At 37.2% G+C, this 19,324-nt stretch overlaps 1 protein-coding gene across 4 annotated transcripts in view; it reads right to left on the bottom strand.

Annotated features, from left to right (window-relative positions):
• Nucleotides 1–19,324, bottom strand: part of NKAIN2 (sodium/potassium transporting ATPase interacting 2) — a 534,113-nt gene that overhangs the window by 428,342 nt on the left and 86,447 nt on the right. The window contains exon 2 of one of the 4 annotated variants that reach the window (XM_063389933.1): nucleotides 8,913–8,956. The exons of the other annotated variants lie outside the window; for them this stretch is intronic. Coding sequence (XP_063246003.1) covers nucleotides 8,913–8,948 — 36 coding nt within the window. The 5' untranslated portion in view covers nucleotides 8,949–8,956. The remainder of the gene's footprint in view (nucleotides 1–8,912; nucleotides 8,957–19,324) is intronic. 4 annotated transcript variants of the gene reach the window in all.

Genomic DNA, 19,324 nt, shown 5'->3' with positions numbered 1-19,324 from the left:
TGTGCTAGTGATGAATGGGAATCAACCTGCATCACTGAACCAGAATACACAGCCCAAGTAGAAATGAAGTGTCGAAGCACCCCAGGTGGTGTGGTACCATTAGGAGAGGAGTTAATGAGAAAAATCGTGATATGGAGAAACATCAGGAAAAATTAAGTTGAAAAAATTGTAAGAAATGAGGTCTGGCTGTAGTCTATCAGAAGCTGATTTTAAGCCTAAGGAAATGCACTTTATCTCCCAGGCAGGTGGCTCCAACTGAGCTCTAGAAGAAAAACTCTTAAGTGCAGACTATTTTAAGTGCATATGAAAAGACAGAATAACCCCAGGAACAGCTTTAAGTTTTCTGTATTGACAGTGAACTATGAGATGCAGTTTAATGAATCAGGATGGAACCATAAAAACCTACTTTTCTTTTAACATTCAATGTAGTAATAAAATTAGATTCATTAAAGTGGAAATAGCAAACTACAGAATAAAAATAGGACAGGGCAGCAATTTTTGGAGAGATTTTTTCCTAAGTTCTTTATCCACAGGAATGTATGTTAATGCCTGTTTAATACCGAAGTAAAAAAAAAAATCTACTTTTGTAGAATGTAGAAGAATGTATTACCTGTATTTTTTAACTATTTAACCATTGTAACCATGCATGTGTGCCAATTACTTACAGAACCTCGATGTTGTGTTATCTTTTCTACTCAATAAAAGTTATGGCATTTTGCTATTTTATTTTTCTGCTATGATGTTCTGGTTGGATGCTGGCTTCCTTCTGGCTTATCTTTCAGATGTCACAAGAGCACCCTGATTTTGCCACTACCCCAAGCACCCAGCTGCAATCCCTGCCAGGCTGGGCCTTATACATTTTAAAGAGTTGTTTAATCTTAAATGGTCTCCAAATGGACCCATCTGTATCCAGCCTCAACTCAGTAAAGCTTTGCTTCACAGAATCTGTCCATAACACTATAAACACTGGGTGCAAACAAACAAAGAACTGCTGAAGTTACCCTTCTGCTAAGACAATTCACTCTCCTATAAAACTCTACATGTTTCAGTCCTGTACCTGCTTTTACATTCACTAGGAAAGGTGCTTCAACTCCTACCTTAAGTCAATTTTAATGAAACGAAAGAAATCGTTTCATTCGTTGTCACTGTGTTTTACCCAGAAAAACCCAATACACTACTCACAGGTCAACCTGTTGCAGAGCATATTGCCCAATATCTCCCTCATCTTTCTAATGGGCTGCATTTCAAAATCAACTATCCATAATAGCAGGGTGGCTGTGTCAATCTCACTGTTTTGCCCCTATGGAAGTTTGTGGAGCAGAAATTATTAAGCAAATCAATGCTAAGGAAGCAAAAGCAAGGAGAGGAAATAGTTTTTTTTGGCACCTAATCATTATTCCTGCCCGCACATGTACAGATAACTTGTTCCTAAAACACACCCAGCCCCTACTGCATCAAATCTCCCTGGCACCTGGCACCTTAGCAGGCTACCTTATTTCTATGGCAGTCACATACACAGTGGAAGGGCTGGTGCCTCTGAAAATGAATGACCCACTAAAATGCACCCAGTGTCATGACAGCTTGTGTTTCTAGTAAAGATGTTTCTCCACTCTCTCAAAAACAAAACAACAGCCAAAAAAAAAAAAGGGGGGGGAGGGGAAATATTGTAAAACAATACTTCAGGGGTGTCTACTTCTTTCTTCTGTTCCTTTTAAACCTCAAAATGAATATCCTAATATTTATCTGTTAAGTGGATTTCTATTTGGTTAGAAGGTTGGGGTTTTTTGGCTGTTTTCTTTTTGTTTAGGGTTTGGGGGGGGGGGGGGGGGTTGTTTTTGTTTAGGTTTTTGGTTGGGGTTTTTTTGGGTTTTTTTCCCTTTTTGGCATTGATGGGAGGGTGGCTGTTGGGGTAGGAAGGCAGAGGAATTACCACCACGTTTTCTGCCATTATGTCCTAAGCTGCTACCCATGTTTTCCTCAGTTCATGTATACCTGATTCCACCAAAGTTTGTTTGTTTAGTGTAAAAGGAAGAAGTTCACGAAGAAGGGTAGCCCTAAGACAAAACAAACTAATTCCCTAATAAAGTGTAAAAACCTCAAAACGTGCTGGACCCACAGTCACGCTATAGCTGGTGTGCCTCTTGTGTGACAACCTCCAGGGATGGTCAATGGATTGTGCTTGACAACAGGCACAGAGATCCTTCACATTTGCAGAAGAAATTTTCTTTCAAAACCTTAAAGTGAAATAACATTTAGTACAGGTGTGGTTCACTGTAACCATTTTTCTGGTTCATCTTTTGTAAGCGCTAGATGGAGAAATAGAATTATTAAAAACAAGAAAAAAATTCTGCTATTTAATTATATAATTTTATACCAGCAACACTTGTGTTTATGATCTCTGGAAGCCATTTTAGGAGGTGTTTTTCCAAGGAAGACAATAACAAATAAAACCAAATCCCCTTTATTCTTACAGAAAAACATAGCTAAAAAGCCTACTTTAGATTGTTACTGGTGCTTTCAGGTTTTCGAGAAGGCACTGAATGCTTTTAGTTAACATCATGAAGCCAACATTTTGCTTATACCATTTGAGTTTAGCCCTAAACCTTTCCAGGAAAAATAAGGAAATTATATTTATCTCATAAGCCTCACACTGCTTGGATAAAAATGCATTTTGAAGGCATTAGCCAAGGAAGGGATTATAAAAAATGAAAATACTAAATACAGGTTTAACACTAAATCATTTCACTGTTTATTTATTATCAAAACCTATTTGAAGTGAAATCTTTCTGTACCTCCAAAAATTAAACAGCAATTGCAGCCTTCAATACAGTGTTCAGTACAGTAGGGAATTCTAAGGTATCTCTATTTTGAGCTATGAATACTAGAGACACATTTTGAAATGTGTGGTAAATTGCTGTTAAACAAGGTAAATCAAGCCTTGCATAATCACAGTACCACAGAATCACTAGGTTGGAAAAGACCTCCAAGATCATCGAGTCCAACCCAGCTCTAACACCTCAACTAAAAGAATAAGAATCCCTTTCAGAAATAAGTAAATATTTCAGTTTTATTTTCTGTCTACATTTTGAGGAAATAATGGTTTGAAGGCAGAACTTCTAAACTTTTTATAAGGATATGAATTAAATCCATTCCTTTTGTTTTTTAGGAAATAATTTTTAAAAAGTTAAATAACAGGCAAAGGAAAAAGCAGTTCAATTCAAGGAACGTGGACACAAGATGAATGAGATGTTACTAATAATGGTGCTGTCACAGTTAACAATTTTACTGCTTACTATGTGTTAAACTGCATGGCCAGTTAGGCTAGAATTACTTAGCAGCACAGCCTCTGCAACCCAGTGGTATTTTTATTTGCCACTCAGCTGTTGGAGGAAAATACAAGTCTTTTAATGAACTATGAAATCAACCAGTAAAACGCTTCAGCTTAAGAGACAGGCTGACTAGCATCAAGGTGATATATCACACACGCAGGGTGCTGTTCAGTCTACTATGGTACAGTGAACTCAGCCTGCAAGACTACAGTACCCGCCAGCAGGCTCTTACCAATAAAAGCTTTCCAAGGCAAATGAGGGTGTCTGAGGACAGCTTTAAAATATTTTATTGCTCTTAACTTCGCAGAAAGCACAGCAGGGGTTGGAGAAAGCGAAGGGGTTTTCATTTCTCTTCTTTAGTGACTGCACACAAAATTTGGTTCCCGACATAAATCAGATCCTGCTTCTAACTACCAGCCATCTCTGTGTAAGGAAGTTCTGGCTGGGCTCTTTCTAGCAGAAGCATCCATATTACTTGAAAAATACAAAGAACATTCTTATTACTTGAAAATAAAAAGTGCATTCCTGAACACATCTTTAATGCTTTGATCGGGCATTTCCAGCATAGTCTCAGATAACTCAGTGTTTGCAATATACAAGAATTACAGGTTAAAAATTGTTTTTTTAATAAGTACAGTCAGGTTAATTGTACATTAATATAGCCAGCATAACATTATCCTCCAATATCAGAGTATGAGGAAGAGACAGTAAACAGATTGGATCACGTAACCTTTTCCTTATACATGAATTCTATCAGATAAAATACAAAGAAAAGGAATTTAAAACTCATAAACCATGTAAAATTATTCAGGGATGTCACACCTTCCTGGTCTAGTCATAGTAGTGATAGAAATCACAACAGGTTCTGAGGCATAGGCAAAGGACAGTAAATATACAATAAACAATATGTTCTACAATAAACAGTACAAAGTTGACAAATTTCAGAAACAGCCTTCTTGAAAGGAAACATCTCTTTACGCAACTTACACGTTTAAAGATAAGCATGCTCAGGAGTAGATAAGCACATGAAAACTTAAAAGTTTGTATCTTGAGGTACCTCTGGAGGGCTTCAGCTTCCTGCTGAAGCTGTTACACTTTTCCTAAGCCAAATAAAGGGTAATCAACATTCTGGAGGGCATGTTTGGGTCAATGAATAAAGAGAATGGAAAAAAACCGACCAGATTCCAGCCTTTTTATCAAAGAATGTTGACGATGGCTTGAATATCCAATAGGTAACAACACTGTCAAATCATGCAACATTGCCATGCAAAATTCAGTGCAGCATTGCTCTGTATTTTTCCCTGCTGATCAACCAGCTTAACCTTTATCCATATCGCAGTTTTCCTTCTTGAAAAGAAGGGAAACAGGACACAATAGAATCTCTAATCTAAGAGAAACATTCACAAGCCTTGAACATGTTAGATTTGCTTGGCTGGGGGCTGGACTGGGTGGAAAAGTATGACCAGAGGTGCAAAAGAAAGAACAGAAACTTCTTCAAAGAGAGGTCTTTCGGTGTTAAATAGAGATATTTTCAGAATTAACACCACTAAAATTAAACTAAGTCTAGGACCTATATAAGAAATATGCATCTATACACACGTCATAGACCAATAGCTCATGATAGATGCTGAGTAGAGTCAATGCGTCCATAAGCCAGCCTTTAATTTCAATTCTATTTCTGATGCAGCATATAATAACAAGTTACTCCACACTTACGGTTTTGGTTTGACTTTTCTCTGTTTTACAGACTCCCTCCTAAAGTTTCTCTATAGATGTGATGAGAGACTGTTTGCTTGAAAAGGCCAAAAAAAAGTGCTTGAGTGGGCTCAGGTCAGCTGTTGCTTAACTTGTACAAGCAAAAAGGAAATTCATGCAGGGGAGAGGAAATTACAGGAAATACAAAATATTCCCCAAAAGTCACACACTGAGAGAAGAAATACTCCAAATAGTCAAAGCAGTTGGATTTTGCACCATCCAGTGTTTGGATAATATAGAAAGTGTCTAAGGTTCATTAGTGCAAGCCCCAAGAGCCCAGTAAAAAAAAAAAATCTCACTACTAGAACTGTTAACTCTCAATCCCACCCTGGACACCCACTTTCTTTTAAATATCTTGCTGTGCATGCTATCAAAGAAAGACCACCAAAATAAGGGATCTTTTTCCTAGGAGAGAAGGTTTTCTAAAGATAAACAAACATTTTTACAGAGAAAACATGTATCATCATGACATGTTGACCATTGCAATGTAAATATAGGGATTCATTACTTGTTTTGAGTGACAACTAAGTTCTTTGCGAACTGCATGATAGTGGGAAAAAATCTCAAAGTTCCAGTCCTCCTTGTTGAATTGTTACTATTTTTGTACAATGGAATAAGATTCTTAGGGCCTCGATTTAAAAAAAATACAAAATCTTTAAATGTAGCATTATAGAATCTCATTCAGTGGATAACATTTATTTTGAGCATTAGAACAAAGGGATCAAAGAGATGAAGTGTACTTGTGCTTTGAAATGTGGCCATAAAAGTGGTATCATTATAGTCTATGTTTATTGTATCTCAATGACCAAATGTGTTTGATTTACTTTTTTTTTTGTTTTTGTTTTTTGGTGTGTTTGGGTTTTTTTTGGTTTGTTTTTTTTTTGGGGTTTTTTTTGTGGGGTTTTTGGTTTTTTGTGTGGTTTTTTTTGGTTTTTTTTTTTTTTTTTGTTGTTTTTTTTTTTGTCTAACTTCCAAAGTAAACTCAACAAGGGAGGCTATTATGTAAATGTGCACGACACTCTGCAGCAACACATTAGAACAGCACACTGGGAGATGGGTATGTAAAACAAAATGTTAATTTGGGGAAATAATCACAAGAAACATGCTCTCTAGCTACTATGACCTTTTGTATAGACTGGTAGAATATTTTGCAATAATAGTATGTTTTTGTTTTCAGTGTTTTGAGATAAGAAAACTGAAGACCATATTCTTGCTTTAGTATGAGAGCTGAAATACTGCCCCAAAACATTTCATCAACCACAATGGCTGCAGTTGCCTTAAAAAATTCACAGCACTGGCATCTGTTATGAACAAGACAGGCAAAGAGACAGGCATCAGAACAGAGAGTGATAAACACCCAGAAAGAATGGAGATCTGACTTCTTGGAGAAAAAAACAGTGTCTGGAAGCTTGAGGAAGAGTAAGAAAATTGCTCAGAATGCATTGTGAGCTGAAAGAACACAGATAATTATTGCTAGGTTTTGTTTGGTATTATTTTTGTAATGTTTCATGTTAGTTTCTAATTAGATTCATATAGTGATGTGAGATTTTATGACCCAGAAAATGCAAATTTTGCAGTTTGCTTTGGACAAACAAAAAGGAACACATGAACACAAAAGAATTTATAGCAAATTAAATAGTTCATGTAGTTATTTTATTATGGAAACCCATAGCAGCACAGAAGCTATGAAAATGATCATGTCAAGGGGTGAATAGCTCTCATGGCATCAGTTAAACACTATGTATGTTCTCAGAAGGAATACCACTAATCTCGTTTTTACAAATTAAACCCATGCCTGTTTTTACTTTATGCCTAAGTGGTTATATCAGTGCTGCAGAAAGCTCGCAAGATTCAGAGTTTATCAGGCAGTGTCTACCTAGGAACATAACAGCTCACCTGCTACCTCAAAGTCCTCCACATGCTGAAGGACTTTGGCTGGCCACCAGACTGGCACAAACTGATCCTTTCTCCATTCCATTGCAAACAATCTGCAATACTAGATTGTATATTGTGTTTGTTCTCCCTTTTAACTGTACAATGACAAATCCTAGAGTGTGCAAGCAGTCATGTATGGATGTAGGAAACCCATCGCACTATGTAGAAAATAAATCGTGCAAATGCTGAAGATCTCTGCACTTCATGCAAAGGCAGTAATTGCAATGCCTCACATCCTCATGCTCCCTCTAAAAATAGTTCATGGTTAGATAGAGTCCAAAACTGGAGACCAACATGCTGCTGACACAAGCTGAAGGCTATCAGCTCTCCATTGGTTTATCATCGCCATCTGTCTCCTGATGAAACATCAAATTACTTGGAGAATCAACAGGTCTGTGCTCTGATTTTGTTTAGAAGCAAAACACACACATTACCATTTCTCATGTTTGGTGATGGGACTGGTTTCAGTCACATCATAACAAGAAAAAAATGACCACCTGAATTCAAAACTTCCCCATTTGAGGTATGCACTAGAGGAACAGACTCTTCATTCAGTCAGTAAAATATGTACATAATAGCAGACTTAAGAAATGCTCTCCTGCTTCAGGTGATAATCAGGGGAGATTACAGAGAACTATTATTTAATACACAAAGAGTAATACGCCTTAATTTTTGTTCCACCTAGGACAGGGGTACTGTGTAAAACATTCTTTTGATAGCAACTCCACAGATACTCTAAACGGAGACTCTGCTGATCCTTGGATCTGAGTCATACCCTACAAGACAAAGTTTACTAATTCAGGCTGGGCAGCACACAGGACTGACTTTACTGCGGGCATCACAAAAATGTTGCAATGACCATGTGTGTTCAGGTAAGCTCCACCTCAACGTACTTGAGTGCTCTGCTGACAGAAGCAAAAGCGTAGGTCTTGCCATTCCACCTCCCTTAGACCACAAGAAAGAACAGTGCCTGGCTTCTTCTGGATTACATTGGGATTGCTGCATCTGAGCACAAGAAAGAGTGAAGAAAAGGGCCCAAGAACTGTATACATTTCCAGTCACATCAAGCACATTTCTCTGGGAACAGGATCTGTTTTCTGAGAATGGAAAATTTTTAAATCTACCCCTTCACTCTTTGTAGAGGGAAAATAAAGGCACCACAACAACATATGGATTTCTTTTTCTTCTACAGCTGTCAGAAGGCTCCAAATAAAACTCCTGTCATTTTCTCTTTATTACGCACATTAGAACTCTCACTGTAGCTGCATATCTGTAGGACTTTTCTGGAAGCTCAGAATAAAATGGATGCATTTCAAAGCTAACTACAGTCTATTTATAATCCAACTGAATGCACCTTCTCATCTGCAGTGGGTTTTTGAATTCATATTCAGTATAAAACTGCAGGGGCTGTCAACTCTTTCCAACAGATATCCTTAGTGTTATTTCTCTGTTCTCTCACAACAATTGTGCTTCTTGCAAAAACAAAACCCTAAGTAATAACAAAAGTTTCAACACTATATGTCCAACTCATCACGCTCAAGTACAGTCCATACTGTGGAAGTTTCCACAATTACTCAGCTATTTGGAACAGAAACTTAAAGCAAAGATTCTTTATTGGTTTAAGTCTGATACTTCTTTGTGATGATGGTATAAAATTACATATATGTTCATAGTTACTTAGACTAGAGAGAAACTGACTTTCTACCAAAAATCCTGTTAACAGAACCTGAATAAAATATACATATAAAAGATATTTTTAGACCTGTCACGACGTTGAAACTCATGATTGATTAATATTCTAACTTTCCGGTCTGGAATATTTTATGTTCCCTTTTTCATTTAGTACCTGAGTAACCACTCGAGTCATTTGAGTGAATATACAGATATACATACATGTTTAGGTTTCATGGATTCAGCATTCAAGAGCATGCAATTTCCTGGAAAAGAAAGCTGTTATTGGAATAGATCAAAAGCAATTTTATATTTTGTCTTTCAGACAAATTTGTTTTCTCCTTATCTTACACATTCCAGGAAATAAAAGCTTTAAAAATCAAAATAAAATAAAAACAAACAAACCAAAAACCCACAAGCACTCTCCTCCGATTTTCAACAAAGTCCAAGACGAAGACAGAAAGCAAAAAACCCCAGTATCCCACAAAACTTTAGAGATTCCCTTTCACTTCCTCAGGATGGCATTTCATGTCTCTCAACTTTATGAAAATAAGAATATTATTTAAAAAGTGCTAGATACAGAAAATATTGTCCCTTGTGAAGAATTTTTCCATGTTCTTAAGATTCACTTCAAGTAGAAAAAGATTACTTTAAAGTAAAACCTTTTAATTAAGCAGTAGAGATATTTTTTGCTTCTTACTGAACGTTTCATTTCATTAGTTTCCAAAGATCATTCCTCTCACTTGGTATTTTTCTCACCTGAACAATTCACAAGACAATTTGCAACTCAGACCTGGGCCAAGATTCTCAGATATGCTCAGCTTCATTTCAACACCAAATATTAACATGATTATCACACTGGGTTCTGATCCCTTTTAAAAATCAGACCTGACATCATAAGTGAAATCCTTGGCAACACTGGTCAGCTTCTATAAAAGAGCTCATCACATATCAGCTGCTCTAGCGAAACTCCTCTCTTCTAGATATAATTGATCAAAGACTTTTGAGGCAGCAAGCAATTACTAATCTATACAGGGAAAGCATTGTGTGAACAAACTGTAAGTACTGATAATTAAAAGTAAAAATCCTGATACTACTGTAATCTTTATAAATTTCCATTTACTTCAGCAGGGTTGAGATTCTGTCATACTCATATAAATATATTCAGACACTGCTGTTTTCTCATTTCTAATGATGTACAGAGATGGTAAAAAACGGGTTGCACTTATGCCCCTGCCCAGGCCCATCACTGCAAAGTCCTACAAAATAACATTACATCAATGACAAAGGCTTTCAGCAAAAAATCCCAGAATGTTTACATCTGCATACACATAAACATCTGCAAACAGCACCATGAAAGACATTATTTTCAAGGTAAGGTTCCAGCAAAGGTACCTGCATACTTTTTGAAGATGCCAGTTTGAACATTTTCCATTATCTGAAACATGTTAAAAAGGTCTGAACAACATTCCCATTCTATTCAGTGGCTTCTCTCCAAAATAATGTTCTTAAACAAAATACCATAATAGCTTTACAAAGTGTTTTCAAGGAGTCACAAACACTGGTCAGGATGTGAAGGATCCAAATGAGGCACATTAAAAATGCATGCAGTTGTCCTTTCAGCTAATGGCTTGCTAGAGCTCAGATGTACTAGCTGGCTCTCAAAAGCTCAGTCAGGCCTTTTTTGTGGGTCTGTCCTTATTGCCTCGTAGAAACTGCTATTTTCCCCCAATTTATACTTTTTGCTTTCAGGAAGTGTATTATTGAATATCTTGACATTTGGAGAGGACAACAAATGCCAGCATCAATTCTAGTTATTTCCTAGGAAGTCTTTGTTGTTGATTTTGGTTTTTAAAGTACATTGAATTACACTTCAATTCTTACCCAAACATGGCTAAGAGGACAAAAACCAAACCAGGAAGCTTCTACCTTCTAAACAAATGTGAAAGAAATGTAGATGTAATAGTACTTCCCTAACTAATTCCACTACCATCAGGAAGAGGTTGTTGTTTTGGTTTGCAGGCTTTCAAACTTTGTGCCTACAAGTTTTTTCATGCACTTCAAATGGAATTTCTACATGATGGAGATTTTCAGTCTGGCTGTTAATGGCTCAGATTATCAGCTAGCAATTTCTGTGAACACTCCAACCTCAAGTTACTTCACCATTGGTTTTCCACTTCTTTGAAGCTTTGCTCTATTTGTTATTTTAAAAGAAAAGGTCAAAATAAGACCACTCATCTTCACCTTTCTTTGCTTTATGTTAATACATCCTGTGAGGTGCCAAGTCCTGCGCTAACTCTGATGACTGGAGAATGTAGTTTAACATATCAAAATAAATGCTCAGATCCCACATCATCTTCTTGAGGGAACAAAACAAGACTTCCCTGGTAATGCAGAATCAGATGATACACAAAGATAATTTTTTAACAAAGAATTGAAAAAAACACCTCTTCGTATGTGGATCCTCATTATTAAGTATCTACAGTTTTGAAGGTGTAGCTGTTAAACCTATTTAAATGTAGCAGGTGTGAAAACACTTATATTATTTACACCTCACAAACAGAAATGTTTTCAAGTCTTAAAAGTGACTAAACTCTCAATCCCAGCAGTAAAACACAAAAAAGAAACACATCTTACTATGCAGATTTTAAGATATGATATAAATATATAGCCATAAATGAAACCTATTTTTCCCTATAAAGAAAAAAAAAGTCATTCTGTTAAGCATTTTTAATAACAATTTCTGGAGACCACTTATGAAAACAAAATTCTCTCTACTTCTCTATTTCATTGTGCTCAGAACACACATTGTGACCAAAGCTATAAAAATCAAAAGAAACCTGTTCACAGAAATTTTTAAAATTATTTCAAACTTGTAAAGTGGTCAGATGCCATGCCATATAAATTGACACAGAAATAACAGACACTCTAAATTTTACCTAAGGGGTCAAGAGAACTTCCCCACACAGCTGACCATATGCTGCACCTAATTTCATGGTCCGCTTGAAATACCTTAAGTATTTTACCTCTCAGAAAATTCTCCTTCTATCAATATATGCATTCATTAATATTCATTAGAACAAAGTGTTCTTTATGCATCTGAACTCTGTACACTGACTGCCGTATACAACACAAGTAGGACCTTCCACTAAGTCACACTACCCAGTAGATACTACAATGACGATCTTGAGGGTTTTGTTTGTTCATTTTGTGTTTGGGGTGTTTGGGGTTTTTTTTTGTTTTGTTGGGGTTTTTTGTTTGGTTGGTGTTTTGGGTTTTTTGGTAACTTAACTAAGCTTCTTGTCCATTTACCTTGAAAGCTGCTGCTCTGAAGTGCCAATGTATGATGGTAATGCCAGCAAGGCATGAAAGGTAGCTCCCAGGGCAGCATGATGAAGTAACTTGTTTCTACAGGAAAGATTTGTTACCCATTGTCTGTCAGAGGCCCTGGCTGAAAATGGTCTGAGAGTTTTGACACCCAAGCAGAAGCACTGGAAGCTGTCCATGTTACTGCAGTTTACCATTATCTCCTTAATTATGAACTTTGACAACTAAGTGCAGTTTGACATTCCCCGTAAAACATTACTTAATTCTAAGAAGTCTCTCCATACTCATCCATGCCCTCTTTCCAAGGCTCTCCTTTCAGAGAGCACTTAGTTTCTAGAACTGTGTGTGTATTTTTATAGCTGGGATATCTATTCCAAGCAGACTCAGTTTATCTTTACCTTTCTCTTGCCATTCTGATCTGAAGTTCTATTGCCAGTCGGAATTGATGCAATGAGAAATTGCGATGAAAAGATGTACGTACCTAGGATCACCATGATTCTATTCATATATCTACTACTGACATTAAAGAGGTCAACTCATAAGCAGAAAAACAAATCTAAGAGAAAAGCATTTGTACCACATAAAAACCCCACAAAAATTATACATGGATACCAGTGAATCACATGCCAACTCCAAAGCTTCCAGTGGATTTATAAAGAATCATTAAGGCTGGAGAAGAACTCCAAGACCATTGAATCCAACCGTTGAGCAAACAACACCATGCCAACCAAAAAAGTACCAAGTTCCATATCCAGTTTTTTCTTGGAGACATTTAAGGATGGTGACTTCACCACTTTGCTGGGCAGCCTGTTACAAGGCTTGACAACCCTTTCAGTGAAGAAATTCTTCAGTGTTGAACCTGAACCTTCCCTGGCACACCTTGAGACCATTTCTTCTTGTCAAGATGTCTAGTTGTCTGGGAGAAGACACCGGTCCCCACCTGGTTACAACTTCCTTTCAGGCAGCTGTAGAGAGCAAGAAGGTCACTCCTGAGCTTCCTTTTCTCCAGGCTAAAACACTCCAGGCTCTCTCAGCTGTTCCTTATAAAGCTTATTCTCCAGACTCTTCACCAGCTCTGATGCCCTTCTCTGTACTCACTCCAGCACCTCAATGTCCTCCTTGTACTAAGGGGCCCAGAATGGGGCACAGCAGTCAAGTTGCAGCCTCACCAGTGCCAAGTCCTGGAGGAGAGTCTTTCTCTAGTCCTGATGGTTACACGATTTTTAATAAAGGCCAGGATGCCATATTCAACATCTCATGAAAACTACTTGCTTGAAGCTAGTAAACTGGGTTGGGAGCTCTGCTACACATTTTTTACTGTTAGCAAATGCATGCCTTTTTATACACTTGCCTAGGACAGAGAAGTCTCTGTACCGGGAATTTCGAAAACAAGAAGTAATTTTCCAATGATCTGACTGTTTGAGAATACTTCAACACAGTAATTAATATGCAGACATGCCAACTCTTATGCAGCCAAACAGATGCTGCCAATGGTGCAAACACAGCAATGAAAAGGGCTGCTTGGGCTGGCAATAAAACTTTGCAAGAACCATCTCCCTTTAACTAAACTGACAAAAGACTTTTTTTTCCTGAGGAAAAATATTCCTCAGATGATGATAGGCGTGGTAAAAGAGCCATTATGAAGAATTCTAGTTGGCTTTTCAGTTTCTACATACCGATCTCTTGACTCTTCTCAATATTAAGTCTTACTCAGCATTATGTCTCATGCAACAAAATACAAACTATCTGAAAATCAGCAACAAAAGGGAGTAATATACTGCTGGGGCAAAACAGCTTCATTATATGCAATACCATAAAGCATTTTCCCACACTTTTATTTCTGTTCTTTCCAAAATCTAATTTAATGGTGTAGCATGTAAATGAATTTTTATTCATGAATCAAGCATAGAATAGACTTGGAAAACAAAACAAAACATGCAAATCCGTTGAATTTCCATATCAGTTCTCCAGATTACAGAAAGTGGGTTTGTGTTAACACTTGATTTCCCAGGTAAATTTCATCTAACACTCAGAAAAAGAGGTGATCTGATGAAAACAACTAAAAAGAAAGTGTTGAGTACTGCTTTGCATGTGTATGCACTGCGAATAACCTAGCCTTTACTCAGGATAAAAATTAACTTCCCTTGCTAGATAACAAGCTATCTCAAGGAGCTACTCCTGTATAGCCTCATGTTAACGTACAAGCTGACAAGTGACTGAATATTTCAAGGTTCAGGAGAACCAGTCTGTAGCTGGTGTTTAACAAAGGCACAATGATTCTTTGCTAGGTAAATGCAGACAGTCTGCTGTCACTTCCCATCCTGTTTATAAATATTCAAGCAATAGTAGGCACAGAGCAACCTACCCAAAATCCTCCTGGCTTACTTGAACAGGTGACTGCATGCAAACTGCTCATTGGGAATGTTCATCCAAGCACCTCACCTCCTGATCTCTGCATACACATAAATACAAATACTCGAGAATTCTAGCTGTTACAGGCAAAAGCAGCACCTCAAAATGTGTAAGCATTTTAATAAATATATGTTCTCATTCCAAAGACCGAAAAATTATTTTGAATATAGACACAGTCATAGCACCCATCCTAAAAAAACAACCTGAGTGGCTAAAAGCAAGCTTGGTACAGCTTAGAGGTTTTGTACTTGCAGAGAGAGAACAGGCTGAAAATGTCTTGAAATTGAGACACATGTATTTCAGAAAAGGTCATTAAGAGCACGTCTTCATGTGCACAGACCACAATCTGTGCTGGTCCGAGAAACGACAATCTGCACATAGCCAATTTTATAAAGACTGAACTTAAAAAAAAAAAAAAAAAAAAGGGAAAAAAAAAAGGTGAAGGATAACAATGGTTAGCAGTATCTGTAGCAGTGACAAATTGCATCTAGTGCCAAAGAGCAATGAATGGAAAGCATTACTCTGCAGCTGTCTTTCCTGCACAATCACAATCTGAATTGGTATTTTCATCATTTTTCTAGAAATCAGAGTGTAACCATCTCCCTGTAGACAGAAAGTTTTAATTGTGGGTGGCAGGAGATACTTATAGCTACTAAATGTATCAAAATACAATTTAGAGAAAAAGGATACTACGTCAAGGCAAATCAACAAATGTTTCTCTTCTGTGACTCAGCTAAGGAAATTTGCTGAGATGCAACTGCAATTTCATCGTGTCTTTAAATTAAAAGACAGCTAATGAATTGTAATTGACATTATTCTACAGAAATCACAGAAGCGAAAATGTCAAAAAAATTGTGTCAGTTATAAAACTAAAGTAATCTTCTAGTAAACCAAGAACGAGACAATCCTCATATCTCTTTCAATTGCAATTTTCTGTCTCTAATGCGTTGAGCATCCCTGTAAACAGTAACTTCATTTGGAAGAACAGCTTTCCTCCTTACAGTCAAAGAATTTTCTTGGATGCATGAAAGAGAGGAAAGCTCTTTGCGTTCAATCTATATCCTGTACCTGACAGATTCCAATTTCAAACTCAAGGCAGAAAGAAAATGCTCTGCTAACAAAACTGCTCGGGTTTGCCTCTTCATTGGTTGAACATCCCCAGGATTAGGGATGTCAGCCAGCAGTGCAACCCCTCGGCCACCCCCAGCCCTCCCAATGCGACTAGAGGGCAAGCAAAGCACCGAGAGCTCCCAATGCTCAGGTCTCCAACCTTGGCACCACATCTGCACTAAAGCTGACCTGGACATGTCAGAGGGATAAGGGCAACAAGATGGATGCAAATGTAGCTTAAGGCTGATTGGGTAGGAAATATTATTAAGGCTTTTGTTTACAGAATTATTATTGTTGTTATTACTATTACCAACACTTTTTTACTGTAATAAAGTACAACTTGTAGAACACAATTACAGACATCAGAGGAAATCAAAAACTGTAACTAAGCTTTGAATCTAATGGAACCCAGTTGAGCAGAATAAGCATTTATGTATTATTAATAATAGCTGCACTGAAGACAAAGGACATGAGAGTACAATTATATTTTAAATTATCTCATTCCTTCTTCTGTTCAACAGGTACAAGATTGATACTTGTGCTAATACCCATTCAAGTTCAGAGTTTTGATTTCTGGGACAAGTCTAATCTGACTTGTAGCACCTCAAGTGCCCTGAGGGATGTTCTTAGGCAACTTGTAAAATGCTGCTTTTTCTTCTATCTGTCTTGCCACAATAGAAGGCTAGAGTGATTTAAGAGTGGCATTTTGGCATCTTTCTTCCAAAGGTTTGAAACCCTATCGGATGGTATGCCCTAATTTAACTACCATACCTGTATAAAAAACAGTGAAAGTAAAGGGAAAAAAAAAAAAAAGAGAAAAGAAGAAAAGTTTTACTATTTTTAATCTTCAGTCTTCTCCTTCATTAAGCATTTAAGCCAGGCTACTCTTGCATAAGATATTGTGAGGAAGTTTATGATTTTTCTTTTTCCTTCACGATCTAAAGCATTTTATACTGGGAAACTTAAAGATTTCACTCTGCCAGTATAATATAAAGTTTCACCTTCCAAAAATTAACCTATAGGCATCCTTGCTGGTACGGCTCCTGTTCCTTAGCATCAAAAATTAATTAGGAAGAAAGAGAATTGAGAACTGTTAATGTAGATATTTCTAGCTTTCCTTTGGAAAAGATACTTGCCACATCACAAATAGGAATGACAGCAGATGCTAAAGCCCTTCTGGCTTTTCAACATAAACAGAGTTGTCACATCCTATAGCTGCTCTCATGTTGAGATAGTAGCACATTTCATTATGGTGTTACCTCTTGGCCATCCAAAAAGGAGTATTTGTTGCTAGCTTCTTTAGCAGTTTTGGCTTGAAAAAACAGTACGGAGGTTCCTTTCTTATCACAAAGACTGTTTTAATCTCTCAGTAATTAGTGGCAGCACAGCTACCTCCCCATCCTTCTTGGGCAAGATGAAAAGAGATGTAAATTTGTATAGAGAATACAGCTCTTCATTAGAGCTGCAAACTGCTCAGACAAGAGGAGAATTTTAAAAGGAGAAGAATTATCTTTGGTGTGTATTCAAACATACTTGAGAATACCTTAAAATGGATATGGACAAGAGTTCACAGCAGGAAAAGATTAGTGGCATTCCTCTGCCATATCATAGCCCTTGATGGAAAAGATGCTGTATGTCTGGCCTGCCCAGCTAATCTTGCTGGGACAGCCCTACCTCTGAGAAGTATTCTTAATCTCCACAGCCTTTGCACAGGCAGATGCTACAGCAAAAAAAAAAAAAAGAGCTGACTGATGTGGGTTTTTATTAATTTAAAAAAGGATGTTGAATGGAAGTTCAGTGACTCCTAGATGCACACCTCACTTGGGCACAATAGTTCCAACAGGTAAAAACTTCACAATTTTTATCTATCCTAATAAGTTCTTAGTGTACACACTACACAACTGCACTGACCCTGTTCTACACTTGGGTATATGGACATTCATCTATTTTTCTAAACCACCAAACTGCATTTTGTAACCTGGGTTTAAAGAGTTGAGTCAAAAATAACCGACTTTCACTGCACCTAAAGAAAGGGCATAGGTGGTGGAGCAGAATAAACTTCAGGATTAAAAAAAATAAAATAAAAAAGCAAAGAAACCTCCAGTTTTCACCGAAGTGAACCAAACAGGAAAAATATAGCCAATATAAACATTAAGGAAAAAACAAAACAAAACACAAACAAACAAAACAAACCCACAAAAAACACCCCATCAAATTACAGCTCTTACCAGACAATGAAAAGAAACAATACAGCAAGATTGCCATGTAATTTCTGAAAGCAATCATTTCCTGTGTTAGCCTTTATCAACCTTTCCTGTAGCAGAATCTTGTCCAATAAAAAGGCTTATAGTAGTAACAATGAGCTAAATATATTTCCACTTCATTTTTCTGTTCCTTTTTCCTTCCCTGTACCTATATAAAAATAACAGGCACAAGATGACTATCCTTACTTTCCACTCAAGCTGTGATAAAGGACTTTTTACACAGTCTAGGCTCACTGCAGGTCAAGAGAACTCAGACAGCAACACTACTGTTTCTGCTAGGACAGGGATTCCTGTGGAACCCAACAGATGTCTTCCTTCTTCCTCTTGCTAGAGGAGTTTGCAGGAAGACAGTGTGCCTGCACTGGTGAAATGCTCATCAGGATACTATTTACCAAACATTTTCAGGATCAATGAACAGTGGTGGGGTTTTTCTCCCACTTAACAGTTCTTTCCAATTTGGGGGGTAAAACCAGTTTTGTGCACTCCTAATGGATGAACATATCCTTTTTTTTTTTTTGGCATGCACATATATAATACAATTACAAGCATAAAAAAACTCCTCCCAATATGCCAAAAAATAAAGATATTTTCTCAAATTACCCCACAGGCAGCTTTCCATTATTTGGTGATCCCATTATGAAATATCATCCAAAACACTTTTGTTTGTTTGTTTTTAATTTTCACTATTTTCTTAATAATTCTAGTAATTTTTTTATGCAGTGACTAATACTGGCCAGCCCTAACACAGCTTGCAGACCCACAAAAACTATGAATGTAACAGGGGGTGTGGGGTGTGTGTGTGAAGGAGTAAAGTCTATATTTAGAGTGTCTTTGGAGCCCCCCTCCAAACAGGTGCCTATCTAACCCCCTGGATCACCAAACAAGTGCAAACTCTGGGACAGTCTGACCACCTGCAGGAAATTGCTATCTACAGATATTCCCAAAATTAACTGAGTCTCAACCTAAGTGAATCACAACTCTTCCATTCTCTTTCCAGTATATCTAAGAAATATGACTCTATCACTAAAACCTTAGGGATGATGAAAGTGCTCCTAGAGTTCAAGTTCAAGGTAGAACTAGCTGTGCTTCAATGATCTCTAAGGTATTTTCTGTGCTATAAATTTAACACTTGCATTTCTCTAGGGGTTTCAGTGACACATATAAGCAGTACTTAACAGCAGTGCCAATAAATCAAAAGTGAAATTTCAGCAGAGATGAATGCAAAAGAGTCCACATCTCCAGACATGTGTCTTAACTCTTAATAATGTTCATTGAAATCTTAATTCCCCCAGACTGAAGCAGAGTCAAGCAAACACAGGAAACAATAATGCTATCTGACATGCATGACCTTTCTGATTAAAGCAACTTGTCTTTCCTAGAGAAGGGAGCCACAATAGCTCATTAACAGCTTTGCACTCTATTCTTCAAAATACTGTTTCAACCAATTCATATTCTTTATTTCTGGTGATATTTGGAAATGTTTCAATTTCCTCTTGAAGTTAATGAGAGACAAGGGGTATT

The sequence above is a fragment of the Prinia subflava genome, chromosome 2 (assembly GCF_021018805.1).
Source record: "Prinia subflava isolate CZ2003 ecotype Zambia chromosome 2, Cam_Psub_1.2, whole genome shotgun sequence".
NCBI lineage: Eukaryota > Metazoa > Chordata > Aves > Passeriformes > Cisticolidae > Prinia > Prinia subflava.
This window is presented reverse-complemented; position numbering and strand designations above follow the sequence as displayed.